The sequence below is a fragment of the Solanum stenotomum genome, chromosome 3 (genome assembly GCF_019186545.1).
Source record: "Solanum stenotomum isolate F172 chromosome 3, ASM1918654v1, whole genome shotgun sequence".
Taxonomy (NCBI): Eukaryota; Viridiplantae; Streptophyta; class Magnoliopsida; order Solanales; family Solanaceae; genus Solanum; species Solanum stenotomum.
In genome coordinates this window covers 4,333,447-4,353,581 of record NC_064284.1, presented here as the reverse complement: position 1 = coordinate 4,353,581, position 20,135 = coordinate 4,333,447, and the positions used below count along the sequence as shown (strand labels likewise).

The following is a 20,135-nucleotide window of genomic DNA, read 5'->3' as shown; positions in this document are numbered from 1 at the left end:
AAAATTAAAAATTTATTTCTTTTTTTCTACTTTAATTTAGTTAGTGTATACTTTTTTCGAAATTATGAAATCCGTTTTAGCTATGACTTTTAGTTTTAAATTCAAGAATTCACGCTGAAGCAGACACTTATAATATTTAAAAAAAATTAGTATTTCTTTTGTTCTACTTTAATTTAATTAGTGTATAATTTTTTCGAACTTATGAAATCCGTTTTAGCTATGACTTTTAGTTTTAAATTCATATTCTATAGTTATTGCTTTATTATTTTGAATATTGGTAATATTTGTTTATATCTTGTAACTACTTTAAGTAAAAAATTAACGGTCAACGACAAAAAATACTTTAATTATAAACATCTTAATGGACCTCTTCACAAAAAAATTGTGCAAACAAAAAGTAATTAACCACTTATATATCTAAAAGACAAATTAAATTTATTCAACTTTCTAAATTCTACATATATACATAAATTAAAATAAAAAGATACGGTGATATTGGGCCCGTGCTAGCACGGGCACCTATATCTAGTTGTTAAATAAATAGGAGACTAAACGAATATGATTACTTCTTGATGTTTTAAGCGTGCACGCAAACGCTGGTAAGTTCTAGTGGAATAATATGGAAATATAATTGTAATCATTTTAAATTTATCAAATAATTCATATTATATTAAATTCAAGATATATTATCTCAAATAAATATTGCAGATTTATCTAAGAATAACTTACAAAAATGACTATAGTTTTAAGGTTATTAAATTAAAATAGCTATAAGTATATATTTAATGACTATAGTTTATGTCATAATCTAGGTGTATCTAAAGTATCGGTAGATTTTTTAAAAATATATTGATACATTTTTAATTGTAATGCACTAAATAAGGTAATTTTCGTTATTGTAACTGATTGTCCTTTAATTAGCTCTCAAACTCTCAACTTCTAATTATTAAATTAACAATACATAATTATCTATTAAAGAGTTTTGTTTGCTTACTGAGTGCTTTTATTTTTTTTGTTAATTTAATAAATAAATATTCAGGTATAAAAGTCATTGCGAATAAAAGGGATAATGGTTTGAAAAATACCTCAACTTTGGTCGAATTTGTTGTTGCGATACTAAACTTTCATGAGGACCTATTACCTCCCAAGACCATTTAATACCGTATTTTAAACATGTATATTTCCCCACGTGGACATAAAAAATAATGCAATTTAAAAATAGTAATGTGTCCACGTGGGCACATATATACCTTTAAATACACTATTAAATAGTTCATGGGGTAAAAAATACGGTATTAAATAGTCTAGAAAGGTAATACGTCCTTATGAAAGTTTAGTATCGCAACATCAAATCCGACCAATGTTAAGGTATTTTTCAGACCTTTATCCCTGAATAAAACATGTAAGCATTTGTATGAACTAATGTCCAATTAAGAAATCTTATCTATTATAAACAAACAAACTTATGTTTTTGATATTCGATGATAATGGCTAAACTAAAACATAAATACTAAGTCAGAAATATAAATACTAAAATAAATAAATACAGTTAACTAACATACAAATGAATACATGGTTTAATATATATACATACAAAAATAATGAATATTAATTAAATATATAAAAAAAAAATACATGAATATTAACCAATGAGCAATACAAATGAATATATTGATTTAGTATATATACATACAAAAATACGTAGATATTAACTTAATATATACAAAAAAAAAAAAACATGAATACTATCAATGGCAAGTGACTCAGTGAGAAAATATAAATACTAGTGGTACCGTGTAGTAGCATATTTGCTATTTAATATTTAAATAAATCCATAATAAATAAATAAAATATGCTATAGCTATGCCTTAAATATGCAGCAAAGTTTGTCATATCATGTAGTTTTTCCTTTAATAGAATTGAGTTAATGATTTAAGTCCTATAAATATGAATTTGATTAAAGTTCAAATTCATTAATAGGAAAATTGTGCGGTTAAGCAAACTTATACTACTTAATTATTCATCATAGCTATAGTTTGTTATAATTACCACTCGCGACTAACATTATACATTAATTACGTGGGCTGATTTCGAGTTTGTATAATTAGCCATGTTTTGTATATGTATAATTCACCAAAATATACAAATACATATGTATAATATACAATTATGTAACCGATATACATATACAATTCACCTCTCTCTCTCGCCTCTCTCCTCCCTCTCTTAATCTCGCTTGCCATATATACAAATGCATATGTATACTATATACAATTATCTAACCGATATACATATATAATTCACCTCTTTCTCACTCTCTTCCTTCTCTCGCTCGCCTCTTTCCTCCCTCTCCCAATCTCACTCGCCATTTATACAAATACATATGTATAATATACAATTATCTAACCGATATACATATACAATTCACCTTTCTCCCACTCTTTGCCCCCTCTCTCTCGCCTCTCTCCTCTCTCTCCCAGTCTCGCTTGCCTCTCTCCTCTCTATAACATGTAGCTACGAATTGTAATTATCAAACTATAGCTATGGAGAGTAATTAAACTATTTTTGAGTGGCTATATGTGAAAGTTCCTCTTCATTAATATGGGCTACAATAGATGAACCCACTTTGCTAACCCCAATGTCATTCTATCCCAGAGGTCCAGTTTAGGGCTACGTATATGTAGACAATAAAATTCGCGTCGAGAAAACAATAATCAAGAACGGAAAAATATCGCAACAATTGTATTTATTATTTTAAAGTGCTAGTGTTAGAATCTCTATGATTCCTCTGAATTCGTCTTTTCAAATATAAATTCAAGTACTCTTGAGCTTAATCTTGAATTTGTCTTGAACTTGATCTTGGATTCAAAGTCTTTAAAGCTTATTCTTGAATCTTCGATGAACTTGAACTTGAACTTTATCTTGATCTTAACTTTTTACTTGAATTCAAGGGCTTCGAGCTTGTTCTTGAATCTGATGGTCTTGATCGTTCTTGAACTTGAATACTTGTAGCTTATAGAGAATTTTATGGCGTTTGTACCACGGGTTTTCTCTAGCTTCTTGTTTAGAATTTTCGGTCCCTTCTTTGAATTATGAGGACCCCTATTTATAATTTTAGAATAGAGGAGTTGCGATTTGAATAGGAACAAATATACTTGGCTTCTCACTTCCTCTGATAACTCCAATTACTTCTGTGGATTTAAAAGTTGGAACTTGATCCTGTTGATTGAATGTAGTGCCATCAGGTGTGTGAAAAGGTACCAAAACTGTAAATGCATACAGAAAACTTAATTTTGGAAAGAAACTAGATGATTGTATGATGGTTAGGTTAACGCCTACAAAGTTAAGGAGTGTAACAAAAGGTAGTAGATGGTGTAAAATTAGTTGCATAACAGTCTCAAAACCAACACAATTAATCAAATAAATCCACTCACCTCAATCCTAAACCAATCCGAAGAGCATTTAAATAAATATCAAAAGGAGAGAAACTAAATTTCATTGAATCATGAAATATGCAATAAGAGAGCTAGATGGATTGTAATATAATATAGTAGTTGAGCTAATACATACATAAGTGATTGTTATGAGAGGTATGCACTACACACACAAAAAAAAAAAGAAAGATGCACCAGCTTAGATTAAAGGAATTAAATTCTTGTCAGTGAGAAAACAATTTCTGAGACCTTATAAATGGCAATACTGACTTTTACAGCTGCAGCGAAGAACCAAAATCTTTTATCATAACAACACCCAAATCTTTTTGGGCTCTCTATATTAACTCAAAATCGTTATTTATTACGGCTTGTGCACTAATAAGCTCGTAAATCCTTTCTTCTTTCTCATTTTTCAAATTTATCGTGTGTACCATAGATTAGATTTGGAAGAAAACAGAACAGTTATTAGTTTAATCAAAAGGAGTAGCAACCAGTAAATGCACAATTATTTATTTATTTGAAACAAAGTTCTTAAGTTTATAGATCAAATGTAGTAGCAATTAAACAGAGATCATCCTTTCTTATTGCAGTTACTCCATCTGTTTCCGTCATATCAAAACTCTCTGGAGGGCCTTCATAAGGAGTCTTCCAATCGAAATGATAAAGCAACTGAGCTAAAGGATGTTCTACGTTCATTAAGCCGAATAACTACCCTGGACACATTCTTCTTCCTGCACCAAAGGGAAATGATTTCCTCGAAAATCAATATGATTATTGTCAAATCTCTCAGGAATAAAGCTTTCAGGATTATGCCAATATTCAGGATCTCTCCCAATTGCCCATGCGTTAATTAGAACTCTGGTTTTGACAGGTATTGTGTATCCTCCGATTCTTGTTTCTTCTCTACATTCCCTTGGCAATAATAAAGGAAATGGAGGATGCAACCTTAACATTTCCTTAATCACTAATTTTAAGTACTTCAACTCTTCAAGATCAGTATCCTCAAATATTGTCTTTCCCTTAAGGACTTGTCTAACTTCAAATTGTGCTTTAGCCATTGTTCTTGGATCTCTTATCATCTCTGCCAATGCCCAAATGATAATTGCAGATGACGTCTCAGCTCCGGCTATGAACATGTCCTGCATGTAACTAAAAATCTTTGTGCTAAGAAGTTCCAGGATGCACACTTTGCGCATGTTTCTCCAGTAATCACCATATGGACATGTTCCAATGTCCGAGTGACTATACATAATAATTTCACCGAACAATAATTGAGGCCTAGTAGAAAAATGAAGGTCTTGAATTTTCATTATTTCTTTTACTGTATCAGGTGAAGATACAACAACGTGTGATACTTCTCCAAGACGTAAATGAAAAATGGGGCCATATTTTCGCGATAAATCTCTGAAAGTATAATGTGGAAGGCGGCCATTCATTAACTGGTGCAAGTTTCCAATAAAAGGTAACTTCCATGGCCCTGGAGGCAATTTTTTGTTGAAGATTTTTGATTGCTTCCTTAAAAGAAGGATGAAAGAAAGGAATAACACAAGTGAAGTGAAGATGAATAGCAACTCCATAAGCTCAACAATAAAGCAAAACCAGGTGGATGAGAAATTAGACACTCAATAGATAAATATCTACATATTCAATGGATTATATCGATGATTTATGCCGTACAAATTGTCAAGATCATTGGCTGTGCCAGCAAAATGAGTTAAATTTAGACGAGTTAAAATTAAGCAGACTCAATTATTAGGATATTTATGAGGATTTTTGTATCCATAATTAAATTAGATCCTATACTATTACGAAATAGATTAAGGACCATTTTAAGGACCATTGTTATACATTAAGGATCATTTTAAAGACCATAGACCATTTTAATCATTTTCTCAATGAATATAGGGGCGGATCCAGGATTAAGGGGTTCTAAATTCTCTTTTAAAAAAGAGAGGGGGAGTTCGAACCCACAACTCTAGCGTGAAGAGCATTTCTATGATCCCTTCCTTACCACTAAACCGTCAATTTGTTTTGTTAGGAGTTCACAAGTTAATATAAATATTTATTTATTTATTTAGTACAAATACAAAGCTTATGAAAAAGCTACTGGGTTCGACCGAACCCCCACCTAGCTTATGCAGTGTCTGTGTCTGATTATCAAAAAACTACACTACTTAATTCCAAAAATATATACCCATCTGCTGTCATGTTTGAAAAGCCCAAGCAACATAGGAGGTCACTGAAGGAGGTGATGGGATGAAGGGATATGTTAGAGGAGAAAGTGTAGTTGTTGTTGTCTATGATGTCCCAATTCTAGGATATTAGACAAAAACAACGATTGACATTCGATTGTGGTTGAGAAAGCTAGCTACAAAAGCTTTTGATCTACATGCTTATAATGAGGGAGACCGTGACAATGTATATGAGGATCCCAAAAAGGCTGAAAATGTATACATTTTTCCTTGCTTTCGTTGGTTCTAACAAGGTAGGGTGTAACTTGTATTTTATTGTTTAGCTAACTATTTCATAAATAGATATTGTGGTATGCTGCAACAAATTACGGGACATGCATAATTGTCCTACTCTATGGATACTCACTCGATGGGAGTTGATGTTGACTACAGATAATGTGATTAGATAATTGCTGGGTTTACAAACACAAGTTTGCCTTGCAAATAGTATTGGATACTTCCCTAGCTATTTTTTGAATGGCTGGTCTTTTCCTTGCTCTCTGTTAGTAAAAGGAGCTACATTGGGTATTATTCCCTTTGTTTCATGACAATATCATTAGGTATAATCGCATGTGTGATAAATTCTAGAGACAATAGGATGTACACTTTGCTGAGTAGACCACTCAGGAATTTTAGTAACCTATTGACATAAAATTGATTAGTATTTCTTTTTGCAGAAAAGAGAACCAAGAAAATCATGAATGACAAGAGATGATATTTTTAAGATTAATGCTGGAATTGTGAGAACTCTCTGTGAAGGAATTGCGGCTATTGTTAATTTGATTAGTAATCCAGTGAACTCCACAGTTCCTATTTGCAGCTAAAGTTTTCAAGAAGGCAGGTACTTATTCAAAATCTTTGAATAGGTTCTTCTACACCATTGACAACCTCCTTGAAGAATGTAATTTTAAGAAAGAATAGATGTTTCCATCAATGGTTTGATTAAGAGAAGATGGGAGTAATTCCAAGGGTTTGGAAGGCTACAGTAATGCAATTGATCAAGGAGTTGAAAGGGTGCAGCCATGAATCAATGCAACTTGATCATTTACTTTGTCTACTTTAGTTGTCTTCCCGCAATTGCCTTTCCATTTACCAGGAATTGATTGTAGTATAAAGTTATGAGTTTATTGATCATTTATCCTTCACAGGCCAAGACCCACCAGTTAGATTTGATAAACTTCAAAATCCCTGGAATATGTGGAGTAAGTTATTGACACATCTTTAATGAGCTCAAGAAAGTCAGGCCAAAAAAGGGATAGTGCATATAAGCACTCAGAAAAGGCTTAAGATTCAAAGTGGGAAAATGCTAAGGATTAATGTAATTTGATGGGCTTCGAAAGGCACAAACGGGTCAAAGAAAACCGTTTGTGCCTTTCAAAGCCCACCATTAGATAAATGAAGAAGAAACAGAGGAGACGTTTCTAAACTTTGGTCCATTGATGGTTTTTGAGGAGGTATCTGACAAAGAAAATACAACATTTTTGTTGAAGTGGTTCATCTTTAGCCAATTTGTTAAGAATCAATAATAATATCTTCTAACGGTCTTTTGAACTTTAGAACTAACTGATGGTCTGTTGATAAGTACCTTTCTAAATGTATGTATTTGAGCCAATTATGTGGCTTGCACGATTTTTCTGAAATTTTATCGGTTAAGCTACATAAGTTAACATCTTACATCTTTTATATATGTCTATGTTTGATTCAAATAATGTACTTGATGTTTTAAATCTCAGGCCCTCTTGGTATGACTTGTGGGGTCCATCCCATAAATTTTTTGGGTCAACAATTGCGGCTGCAATTGTTGTAAAACACAGCTAAATTTTTTTTGTCAACAATAGCTGCAAACTTTTTTCCTTTGTCAACAAAGTTTGCAACAATGCAAACTTTCAGTGACTTGAGTTTTGAATAGTGCAATGCAATTGCATCTATAAAAGGAGCTCTTCAGCTCCTCATTTGATACACCAATTCACAGAGAGAGTAAAAATATTAAGAGAGCTGTGAGGTTTTCATAGACTATATAAGAAAATAGTCTGTGAAGAAAAATAGAGTGTGGGCGATATTTTAGTAAGGTGAAAATCAAAAGAGTGTTATTCCTTTTGAGTGTATAGTAGTCACTTTGAGTATTGTATTCGTGACTACACAGTGTAAAATTCCTTACTATAGTGATATCAGTTGCTCCTCTTGACCCGTGGTTTTTCCCTTATTTAGAAGGGTTTCCACGTAAAATTCGTGGTGTCATTATTTTCTTTTCTTATTTCCATTACTTTTACCATATATATTTTTGTGTTTGTCCGTGTTTTCCCAACAAACTGGTATCAGAGCCAAGGTTTTATCTGAGTATGCTCTGTGGTTGCAGCACAGTCTGAACTTCCATATCAGAAAAGATTTACTTTAGTTTGCAATATCTATATTTTTTGGGGATAAACAATGGAAGCCAACACAAGTAGAATGGTTACTTTAAATGGTGTTAATTATGCCATTTGGAAGGGAAAAATGGAAGATCTGCTTTATGTTAAGAATTTTTATCAACTAGTCTTTACCACTGTAAAGCCTGATAATAAAACAGATGAAGAGTGGAATTTGTTGCATAGACAGGTTTGTGGTTTCATTAGGCAATGGGTTGACGATAATGTGTTGAACCATATTTCTGGGGAGACACATGCTCGAACCCTATGAGAGCATCTTGAAAGTTTGTATGCTCGGAAAACTGGCAACAATAAAATGTTCTTAATAAAGCAGATGTTGAGTTTAAAATATCATGATGGTTCTCCGATGACAGACCATCTGAATAATTTTCAGGGGATCATGAACCAGTTATCTGCTATGGGCATTAAATTTGATGAAGAAATTCAAGGCTTGCTTCTACTTGGTTCCCTACCAGACTCTTGGGAAACATTTAGAACTTCATTGTCAAATTCTGCTCCGGATGGTGTGATCTCAATGGATTCTGCCAAGAGTAGTGTCTTGAACGAAGAGATGAGAAGAAAATCTCAAAGTTCTTCTTCGTCGGATGTGTTGATAACTGGCTCCAGGGAGAGAAACAAAACTCGTGGTTCTCAAAATAGAGAACAAAATAGGAGAAAATCCAGAGACAGACTTAAGAATATTGAGTGCTATCATTGTGGCATGAAAGGGCACACAAAGAAGTTCTGCAGGAAGTTGAAGAGGGGGAACAAAAACAAAGAGGAAACTAAAGAAGATGGCAATGACAATTGCCTAGCCACCGTCACCACCGAAGATCTTGTTACTGTCCTTGATGCGGATATGATAAATATTTCTTGTGATGAGTCAAGCTGGGTTGTGGACACTGGTGCCGCATCTCACGTGACATCAAGGAAGGAATTTTTCTCTTCTTATACTCCTGGTGATTTTGGAACCTTGAGTATGGGTAATGAGACTATTTCAAAGGTGGTTGGTATTGGTACAATTTGTTTGAAAACTAGTGTTGGAACTAAACTAGTTTTGAACAATGTGAAACATGCTCCTGATGTTCGTCTGCACCTGATTTCTGTTGGTGTTTTGAATGATGAAGGATATGTTAGTACCAATAGTGATGGAAAATGAAAACTCATTAAGGGTTCCTTGGTTGTGGCTCGTGGTAACAAATGTAGTGGTCTATACTGGACTACGGCCTCTGTTTGTGTTGATATGGTGAATGCAGTTGAGAGCGATAACTCTTCAACGTTATGGCACAAGAGGCTTAGCCACATCAGCGAGAAAGGACTTAATGTTCTAGCCAAAAAGAAATTATTGTTAAATTTCAAAAGTGCTAAATTAGAAAAGTGTGAGCACTGTTTGGCTGGTAAACAAAATAAAGTTTCTTTTAAGTCCTACCCCCCTTCAAGAAAGACAGAGTTGCTTGAATTGGTGCACTCTGATTTATGCGGTCCAATGAAGACAAAGACATTGGGTGGTGCATTCTACTTTGTCACTTTTATTGACGACTGCTCGAGAAAACTTTGGTTCTATGTCTTGAAGACTAAAGACCAAGTATTAGGTGTCTTCAAGCAGTTTCAGGCTTCAGTTGAAAGAGAAACTGGAAAGAAATTGAAATGTATTCGTACTGATAATGGTGGTGAATATTGTGGACCATTTGACGAATACTGCAAGCATCAAGGCATTAGACACCAGAAGACTCCTCCGAAGACTCCTCAGCTAAATGGTTTGGCTGAGAGGATGAACAGGACCTTGATGGAAAGAGTTAGATGTTTGCTTTCTGAAGCAAAATTGCCGAGCTCATTTTGGGGTGAGGCTTTATTGACCGCTGCACATGTTATTAATCTATCTCCTGCTGTTGCTTTGCAAAGTGATGTACCAAATAGTGTTTGGTATGGAAATGATGTTTCTTATGACCATTTGAAAGTATTTGGTTGCAAAACTTTTGTACATGTGCCCAAAGATGAGAGGTCAAAGTTAGATGCCAAGACAAGACAGTGCATCTTTGTTGGATATGACCTTGATGAATTTGGTTACAGGCTATATGATCCAATTGAGAAGAAACTTGTGAGAAGCCGTGATATTATTTTCATGGAGAATCAAACAGTTGAAGATATTGACAAAGCGGAGAAGCTAGAATCTTCAAGTTTTGATGGCATAGTTCATCTAGATGAAGTTCCTCACACAAATATGCATGATGTTATTGGGCTTGATGATCACGGTAATGCCCATAATCATGTATCGAATCAACATGTTGATATTGATAATAACAATGATATTGTTATTGATGATCCTTCTGCTCATGAAGTTGTGGACGAATCAAATATTCCGCTCAGGAGGTCCACAAGGCAGTGGGTTCCTTCCTCTCGTTATTCACCCAATGAGTATGTATTACTCACTGATGGGGGAGAACCTGAATGTTATGAGGAGGCCATAGAAGATGAGCACAAGAATCAATGGATTGAAGCCATGTAAGATGAGATGAAGTCTCTGCATGAGAACCACACTTATGAGTTGGTAAAATTGCCCAAGGGAATGAGAGCTTTGAAGAACAAGTGGGTGTTCAAAGTTAAAGTTGAAGATCACAACTTGAAGCCCAGGTACAAAGCTAGATTGGTTGTTAAGGGATTTGGTCAAAGGAAGGGCATTGACTTTGATGAAATATTTTCTCCTGTTGTCAAAATGTCCTCGATTCGCACAGTTCTGGGTTTGGCTGCTAGTCTTAATTTAGAGATTGAACAGATGGATGTGAAGACGACTTTCCTTCACGGTGACCTAGAAGAAGAGATTTATATAGAACAACCTGAGGGCTTCAAAGTAGAAGGTAAAGAAAATTTTGTGTGCAAACTCAAAAAGAGTCTTTATGGCTTAAAGCAAGCTCCCAGACAGTGGTACAAAAAGTTTGAATCTGTTATGGGGGAGCAAGACTATAAGAAGACTTCTTCAGATCATTTTGTATTTGTACAAAAATTTTCTGACAATGATTTTATCATCCTCTTATTATATGTGGATGATATGTTGATTGTGGGCAAGAATACTTCCAAGATTGACGAGTTGAAGAAAGACTTGCGTAAGTCTTTTGCTATGAAAGACTTGGGTCATGCCAAACAAATTTTGGGCATGAGAATTACTCGTCTCAGAGATGAAAGGAAGATTTATTTGTCACAGAAGAAGTACATTGAACGTGTACTAGAGCGCTTCAATATGAAAAATGCTAAGCCTGTTAGTACACCTCTTGCTGGTCATATGAAGTTGAGCAAGAAGATGTGTCCTACAGTTAGGGAGAAAAAAAAGAGCATGGCCAAAGTTCCATATTCCTCCGTTGTCGGAAGTCTAATGTATGCAATGGTATGCACTAGACCTGATATTGCTCACGCAGTTGGTGTTGTCAGCAGATTTCTCGACAATCCGGGAAAAGAGCATTGGGAAGCTGTGAAGTGGATACTCAGGTATCTTAGAGGAAGCTCAGATGAATGCTTGTGTTTTGGAACATCAGATCCAATCTTGAAGGGCTATACAGATGCTGATATGGCAAGTGATCTTGATAACAAAAATTCCACTACTGGATATTTGTTTACTTTTTCAGGGGGAGCTATATCATGGCAGTCGAAGTTGCAAAAGTGTGTTGCACTATCTACAACTGAAGCTGAGTATATTGCGGCTACTGAAGCCGGCAAGGAAATGATATGGCTCAAGCGATTTCTTCAAGAGCTTGGTTTGCATCAGATAGAGTATATTGTCTATTGTGACAGCTAGAGTGCAATAAACTTGAGCAAGAACTCCATGTACCATGCAAGAACAAAACACCTCGATGTCAGATATCATTGGATTCGTGAGGAAGTGGTGAGTGAATCATTCCACGTCAAAAAGATCCACACAAGTGAAAATCCTGCAAATATGTTGACCAAGACGATACCGAAAGACAAGTTCGAGTTATGCAAAGAACTTGTGGGTATGTGCTCCCTCTAAAGAATATGAAGATACCTCCTTCCAGTGAATGGGACTGGAGGGGGAGATTTGTGGGGTCCATCCCATAAATTTTTTGGGTCAATAATTGCGGCTGCAATTGTTGTAAAACACAGCTAAATTTTTTTTGTCAACAATAGCTGCAAACTTTTTTCCTTTGTCAACAAAGTTTGCAGCAATGCAAACTTTCAGTGGCTTGAGTTTTGAATAGTGCAATGCAATTGCATCTATAAAAGGAGCTCTTCAGCTCCTCATTTGATACACCAATTCACAGAGAGAGTAAAAATATTAAGAGAGCTGTGAGGTTTCCATAGACTATATAAGAAAATAGTCTGTGAAGAAAAATAGAGTGTGAGCGATATTTTAGTAAGGTGAAAATCAAAAGAGTGTTATTCCTTTTGAGTGTATAGTAGTCACTTTGAGTATTGTATTCGTGACTACACAGTGTAAAATTCCTTACTATAGTGATATCAGTTGCTCCTCTTGACCCTTGGTTTTTCCCTTATTTAGAAGGGTTTCCACGTAAAATTCGTGGTGTCATTATTTTCTTTTCTTATTTCCATTACTTTTACTATATATATTTTTGTGTTTGTCCGTGTTTTCCCAACATGACTTGCATAACAGAGATGGAGAACTAGACTTAACAAAATAGAGAATTCAGCAACATGCAATTCTCTGATAGTAAGCTCGGACCAAGTGAAGCAAATTGTTATACGTTATTGGAGATGTTTGCTTCCTCAAAATAGTATCTAGAAAGGAGCAAGTTATAAAATTATTTGTTGCTTTTTCATGTTAAAGTACTACGAACTACGAAGCTCAGGAATGGGTACGAGCACCTTCTTCAGTCCAATGTTTATAAGACTGTTTATATGTCTATTTCCTTGAAAAGAATCTTCTACTACAAATAGCTTAGGGAAGATTTTTTTTATTTTGATACACAAAATCAGCGATGTGTGGTATTAGTTAGAGTTGCAGAGATACTATACATGAAGAAAATGGAGTATCTCAAGGTTGCTAAATGTTTTGGATAACAAGGACAAGCTAAGAGGGTAGTTACTAAATTTGAGTTCTCCAATCTTTGTAGAATTCAATGTCACTCAAAATATTTTTCAGTAGTTCAGTTCCTGGCAATGTCGATTTTGCTTCCAGCAGTTTTCCAGGTAATAAGGATTATGTGAATTGTGGAGGGCCATTTATAAACCATATTTGACTGCTAGCTTATCATAATTCTAATTGTGTAAATGCTTTTTAAAATCAACAAGGAGAAAAGCTGTAACGGTGCTCCAACGTGAGAGTATAAGCAGAAACTGTTCACAAAAAGATCATGACATCTGCTAATGAAACCAGGTCAGAGTAATAACATCTCCAGAATGCGCAATGTTCACGAATAGTAACCAACTGATTTTATTAAGACCAACTCACTAAATTATTAAGTGAAAAATGATCTGCATAGGAAACAATAGAAATATACTCCATAAAGGACGAGAATATAGAAGAACAGAGATGAGAAAACAAAGACCACATATAACAACTTCCTCCTGAATATGCTCTACGACCTCTTCTATAGTAATAACTAGTTGTATTTTCACGCATTAAGCACGCCAACACTCAACCCGAGTCCCATAAATAAAAAGTAACCTAACAAACAGAATAAATAATATGTATGACTCAATACAGAGTTGGCGTTACCCAAGTTGGAGGACAAAAACGACTGAGGGAAACACCATTGTAATGCGGCTGGATGCTGCCATTTGCTAAGTTGAACACCCCCATGTCCAAGCCTCCTCCTTCTACATAGGACATGTATGTTTCAACAAAATCATCTGTAAAATAAATATGATTGGGCTTGATTCCTGGATATCGAGAAGCTTGGACTGAAAGAGAAGCATTAGCACGTAGAAAAAAAGCTGCGTCCCCTAATTCCTTGGTTTCCGTCATTTTGACAGCAGCTAAATCAACCTGGAAAACTCAAAAATATCTTGTGCCACGTCCCGATCATCTTCTGGAATGAGCGTTAATGGAATCCTGTCACAATCATCTTGGACTAGCCTAAGTTGAACACCATATCGCACAATTACAAATAATGATCCTAGTGATTCTAGGATGTATAACTGCTCTCGAATATGTTCATCAGGTTCAGGTGGTATGATATGATGACATTTAGTGAGTTTAGGGCTAACAACATCAGCAACATTACAAACTAGGAGATTGCCCGAATAACCAACGGCATAAATTTGGCCATTAACATATGTCAAATCAGCAAAACACCTGTGATTGTTTCCTTCCCATGTAACTCTAGTCCATCTAATATCTCCAGGTCTCCAAAAACTGAGAAACCTGAAGTTTCCGTCAAATGACCATGAGAAGGTAGTCGGATGTGTGAGAAGGACTAGCTGACAAAACTGTCTTGCTAATAAAGCAAGGCAGTGGGTTAATCTGATGATTGGTGTACTCTACTGTGGTATTTTGATGGGGCAATTCAATGTGAACATCAGAGAAGGGATGTAGCAGACTAATTTCACCCTCTTCTCCTACCATGATAAGCCAACCCATAGACTCCAAACATCGTTTTCTGCTGGCTTTGGGAATCCTCTTGTTCAAAATCATGCCATTATAGAGGCTGAAGAATTTGCGAAAGGAATTTCCCTCTTCCTCCGCTAGCATCAGCCAAGCTGGTCATTGTTAAAATTGGTCTTGGTGGCCACAGAGTGCCAGGATTTGCAGACACCCAAAATTTTGATAGTCTTCAATCAGATTCAAACATCTACCTATCGAAACCAACAGATCAAGTGGAACTTCCGACCAATCACGCATCTTTTGCGCCATGGACAAATCTATCTCAACCCTTCCAAAATCTGTAGATTTGGTGAACAGAGTGGAATCTTATTTCACGTGACCTAGCTTTTGTTATTAGTTTTGGTATTACTATTACTATTGCTTTTTGAGGCTAGCTGCAAATCCTTTCTCGAGACAAGTTATACATTCATCATGTATTGTGTTAATATAATTGTAAATATTAATTAAATTATTGACAATATCAAAATTTAACTTATTACAGAATAATATGGTAAATTTTTTTGAGAGAATATTAACATTTAGAACACCTTTATATGTTATAACTAGGTAATTTATTTGGTCGTTCCATCAGCTTAATTATCAACAGCTAGTAATTGATTCTTGTGCAGATTATAGCAATCAAAGTAACTCCTCAATACAAATTAGATTTTACGAATAAAATCAAAGTAACTGAGTAAAACAACAGCAATGAAGCAGTATAGAGTTCCTATACTGAGAGAAATCGTGAGGTACTAAGGTGAGAATGAGAAATGAACTAAACTGAAACCTGAGTCAATAGCCCAATCCTGAACCGTTAAATCAATAGTTCAAATCCTAATAACCAAATTATCGATTTGGGTTGTTGATAACCTAATATAATAAAAGAAGTTAAATGGTATGACGTTGAACACAAATATTGCTAATTTTTTTCTGCTTTGAGGTATCAGTCTACTCAAATGTAAGATACAGATAGCTATATCATGTAAAGATATGAGGACAAGTTACAGTAAAATAAATACTCTTTTTATTAATCAGTACGCTCATAAACCAGTTGCAATGCACAATTATTTATTTATTTATTTGTTTAAAACAAAGTTCTTAAGTTTAATCAAAAGGAGTAGCAATTAAACAAAGATCATCCTTTCTTGTTGCAGTTACTCCATCTGTTTCCGTCATATCAAAACTCTCTAGAGGGCCTTCGTAAGGAGTCTTCCAATTGAAATGATAAAGCAACTGAGCTAAAGGATGTTCTACGTTCATTAAGCCGAATAACCACCCTGGACACATTCTTCTTCCTGCACCAAAGGGAATGAATTCAAAATGATTTCCTCAAAAATCAATTGAACTATTATCAAATCTCTCAGGAATAAAGCTTTTAGGATTATGCCAATATTCAGGATCTCTTCCGATTGCCCATGCATTGATTAAAACTCTGGTCTTGATAGGTATTGTGTATTCTCCGATTCTTGTTTCTGCTCTACATTCCCTTGGCAATAATAAAGGAAGTGGAGGATGCAACCTTAGCGTTTCCTTAATCACTAATTTTAAGTACTTCAACTCTTCAAGATCAGTATCCTCAAATATTGTCTTTCCCTTAAGGACTTGTCTAACTTCAAATTGTGCTTTAGCCATTATTCTTGGATTTCTTATCATCTCTGCCAATGCCCAAATAATAATCGCAGATGATGTCTCAGCTCCGGCTACGAACATGTCCTGCATGTAACTAAAAATATTCAGATATACCTAATTTTTAACATTTCAATATACTACTAAAGAGAGAGAGAGAGAGAGAGAATGAGATATTTTATATGAAACTAAACTTACAAATATAACTGCTTTGATATTATTATTTGTGATGGGAGTTCCCAATTCGCCACTCTCCATGACTCGCAGTAGAACATCGACTAAATCTTCCCCTCCATACTCACTATTGCCCTTCTTACCATTTGCTCGATTTTTCTGATGTTCATTAATGATATTCTCCAAAATTACATCTGCTTCTTTGTGAACCTTCAATATTTTTGACTTCAATCCATAAATCTGGTGAAGCCATTTTCGAGATGGAAATAAATCAGCCAATTCAGTTGCGCCAGCTAATAATGTGATATCCTTTATCAACATTATCAACTTATCTTGACCATTGATTATTTTTCCAAAAGCAGATCTACAAGTTACAGAACCTGTAAACCAAAAAATCTTGTCTGACAAGTTGATCAACGAGTCCGGCATAGAATTAATGGATGAAATAAGACTTGACATCTCTGCTTGTCGAATTGAATCAAATGATTTGACCATTTTTGTGCTAAGAAGTTCCAGGATGCACACTTTGCGCATGCTTCTCCAGTAATCACCATATGGACATGTTCCGATGTCGGAATAATTGTACATAATGATTTCTCCAACCATTAATTGAGGCCTAGTAGCAAAATTCAGATCTTGAATTTTCATGATTTCCTTTGCTATATCAGGTGAAGATACAACAATGTGTGATACTTCTCCAAGACGTAAATGAAAGATCGGTCCATAATTTTGCGATAGATCTCTAAAAGTATGATGTGGAAGGCGACCATTCATTAACTGGTGCAAGTTCCCAATAAAAGGTAGCCTCCATGGCCCTGGAGGCAATTTTTTGTTCAAGGTTTTTGATTGCTTCCATAAAAGAAGGATGAGAGAAAGGAATAACAAGAGTGAAGTGATGGTGAATAGCAACTCCATAAGCTCAATAACTAAGCAAAACAGGATGAATGAGAATCACTACTACAACACAAACCAAGCAACTAAACCAAAACTACGGCATTTAAGTTACGAAAGCAAGTTAAATACTAAGAAAAGAAATAGGGAGTCCATAAACTCCAACAAAAGTCTAACAACGAACTAAACAATGCGGAAGAAATAACCTAGAACCTGAAAGTCAATGTACCAAAATATCTAAAGTTCAACAAGTCTAAACAAGAAGAGATACAACCCCAAACTAATGTACTAATAACTAATAGAAATGTCTAAGTCTGAAAGTGTGGACATAGACGAAAGGAGAACTCATGGCAGCCCGAAAGAAATGACTCACCCTTTAATTCGAACACGATCACTGATCTTCTAAGTGAGGACTGTCAGTAGCCGCTGGAAGATGCCTTGTACTCAACAAAAATAAGAGCAAGTGCAGTATCAGTACATAACCACAGTGTTCTGGTAGGATCACGCAGCTATCCCACTAAGTGTAACATAAGCAAGTCAATACAACAATATAATCACATGCATATATCGAACATATACAATATCATCAACATTTACGAACAATGAACAACGAACATTTCTCAAGATACACAATTATGACAAGTCATTGGTCCTCTCATGGAACCCAAACCCAAACAGTTAGCATACCAGAACGTGGTACCCGGTCTAATGATTATGCCGGAACATGGAAACCGATCCCATAATTATGCCGAAACGTGACAACCGATCCAAGTTAGTTATGTCGGGACGTGGCAACCGATCCATTCAACACACCACAATCACAATCACAAGTATATCCTCAAGATCATACAATTAAGTCATGATTTCATGGTAACCATCATTCATCTATCTCATTTACAACATGTGTGATCAATAATGCAACATTTATATACATACATGTATCATAATGAAGTAAGAATAAACATATATCACACAATCATAGAATCACAACCATCACCTACCTCGAAACAAGCTTGAAACCTTAAGAAACTTGATCCTTCCCTTTCCGAATTCATTTTGATTGTTCTTGGTCTACAAATAATCATAATAACATGGAAATCAATAAATAATCACTAATTACTCGGATTACTAACAATTCTAACAACCCTAGATCATACCCATGATCCCAAATATCCAACTAGGGCTTTTTCCACCATAGAATCTAGATCAAAAACCCTCCCCCATCATTAATTACCCATTATATTACGTTCTACTGATCGAAAAACGAATTTGGGGAGTGAAAAGCTTACATTTAGCCTCAAGAATGGTGAAAAATTGTTAAGAGTCACCTAGGGTTTGTTCCTTAGCTCTAAAAATCGAAAAGTGCAGAATGAGGTTGTTTAGGGGTTTATTTACGACTTTAAATCACGTTTGGCTCGCCAAAGCGGCCCTCACCCTGCTACAACGACAAAATCCAGCGCCAAAGCGGCTTGCACGAAATAGTGAGCTATTTTAATAATTCCAAAATCCTCATTTCACAACACACCTCTAACTCACGACGCTCAGAAAATACCATTTACGCTAAGATCGATTTCAAGAGTTCTACTCGCCCGAATTCAATTTTGTAAAGTCGTACGGATTCCTTTACGAGTTATCTAACCACTCGTATAACCAGAATTATAAATAAATCCCTCGATCGTTACCAGATTTCCCTACACCTTAAAGACTTCAATTTCGACCAAATCTGGACTAGGTTGAGAAAATCCAAATACTACAAAAAAGTTTTTCGGTCTCAAATTTTCCTCCGTTGGCTTCTCTATAATGACGGAATCCGATCGTTACAATATTGTAGTTCTAAAACAAACATAAGTGATATTACTTGGTAATTTCTCAAAAATATGGTGACTATCTAGGAAAATTACTCTTAAAATTTAGCAGACTCAGTTATTAGGATTTTTTTTATCCATAATTAAATTAGATCCATTAAGGACCATTTCAATCAAGTGGCCATTTTAAGGACCATTGTTATACATTAAGGACTATTTCAATCAAGTGACCATTTTAAGGATCATCGTTATACATTAAAGACCATTTCAATCAAGTAAATTATGTTGAACTTCAAAATAAAACATTACCCATACATTAAATACCAGTTTAATCCTTTTCTCAATGAACATATATCTACACATTCAATAGGGACCGTTATGATTGATTATTTGTGTGGAAGAGACCACAAAACTGACTTTTATATAGCGCATATCATTTTCTGATTGGTTAATTACACAAATTAAATCAAATTTTGACAAGTTAAAAATTAAAATAAGTAGCGATTGATAATCAATCATAGTGGTCCCTATTGGAAAAATTTTAACATGATAGAGGTACAACCAACAAAAGTTGGGTGAGGCTCCATTAACTTTTTGACACATGAATAAGTGGGTCATTTATCTACTTTAAATCTAGAATGCTAGCAACCACTAACAAGAGAGAGAAAATATATTTACACAATAAATTGAGTTGAACATATATAAAAAATGGAAGAGACATTAAAACAAGGTTTACTTCTTCTTTGGTTTAATATTTTGAGACTATATTGAATATGTTATGTAGTTATATGTTGGTTTGACAAATTTATTTTGATAGGGTATCTTTTCTATATAATATAATTTGTATTTTCGTTTTCATCACTGTTACTTTTCTACTTTTAATTTTTTTTTTGATAAAATAGTACTTAAAATTTTTGTGGAATACGTTTAATTTATTTTATTTTTAAAAATGTTGTATTTTTTTGGTTAATTTTTTTACATAATGATTTATTTAAGTTAAAGATTGCTAAATTTAG

General features: G+C 34.6%; 1 protein-coding gene and 2 pseudogenes across 1 annotated transcript; all 3 read right to left on the bottom strand.

The window, feature by feature from the left end:
• Window positions 1-4,129: 4,129 nt before the first annotated feature.
• On the bottom strand, window positions 4,130-5,011 carry LOC125857783 (premnaspirodiene oxygenase-like). The gene has a single exon (XM_049537425.1). It carries the CDS (start codon window positions 5,009-5,011, stop codon window positions 4,130-4,132), a length of 882 nt encoding a protein of 293 aa, XP_049393382.1.
• An 8,514-nt stretch (window positions 5,012-13,525) lies between these two features.
• Window positions 13,526-14,916, bottom strand: LOC125858430 (probable F-box protein At1g65740; annotated as a pseudogene).
• A 749-nt stretch (window positions 14,917-15,665) lies between these two features.
• Window positions 15,666-17,338, bottom strand: LOC125858427 (premnaspirodiene oxygenase-like; annotated as a pseudogene).
• Window positions 17,339-20,135: the final 2,797 nt, after the last annotated feature.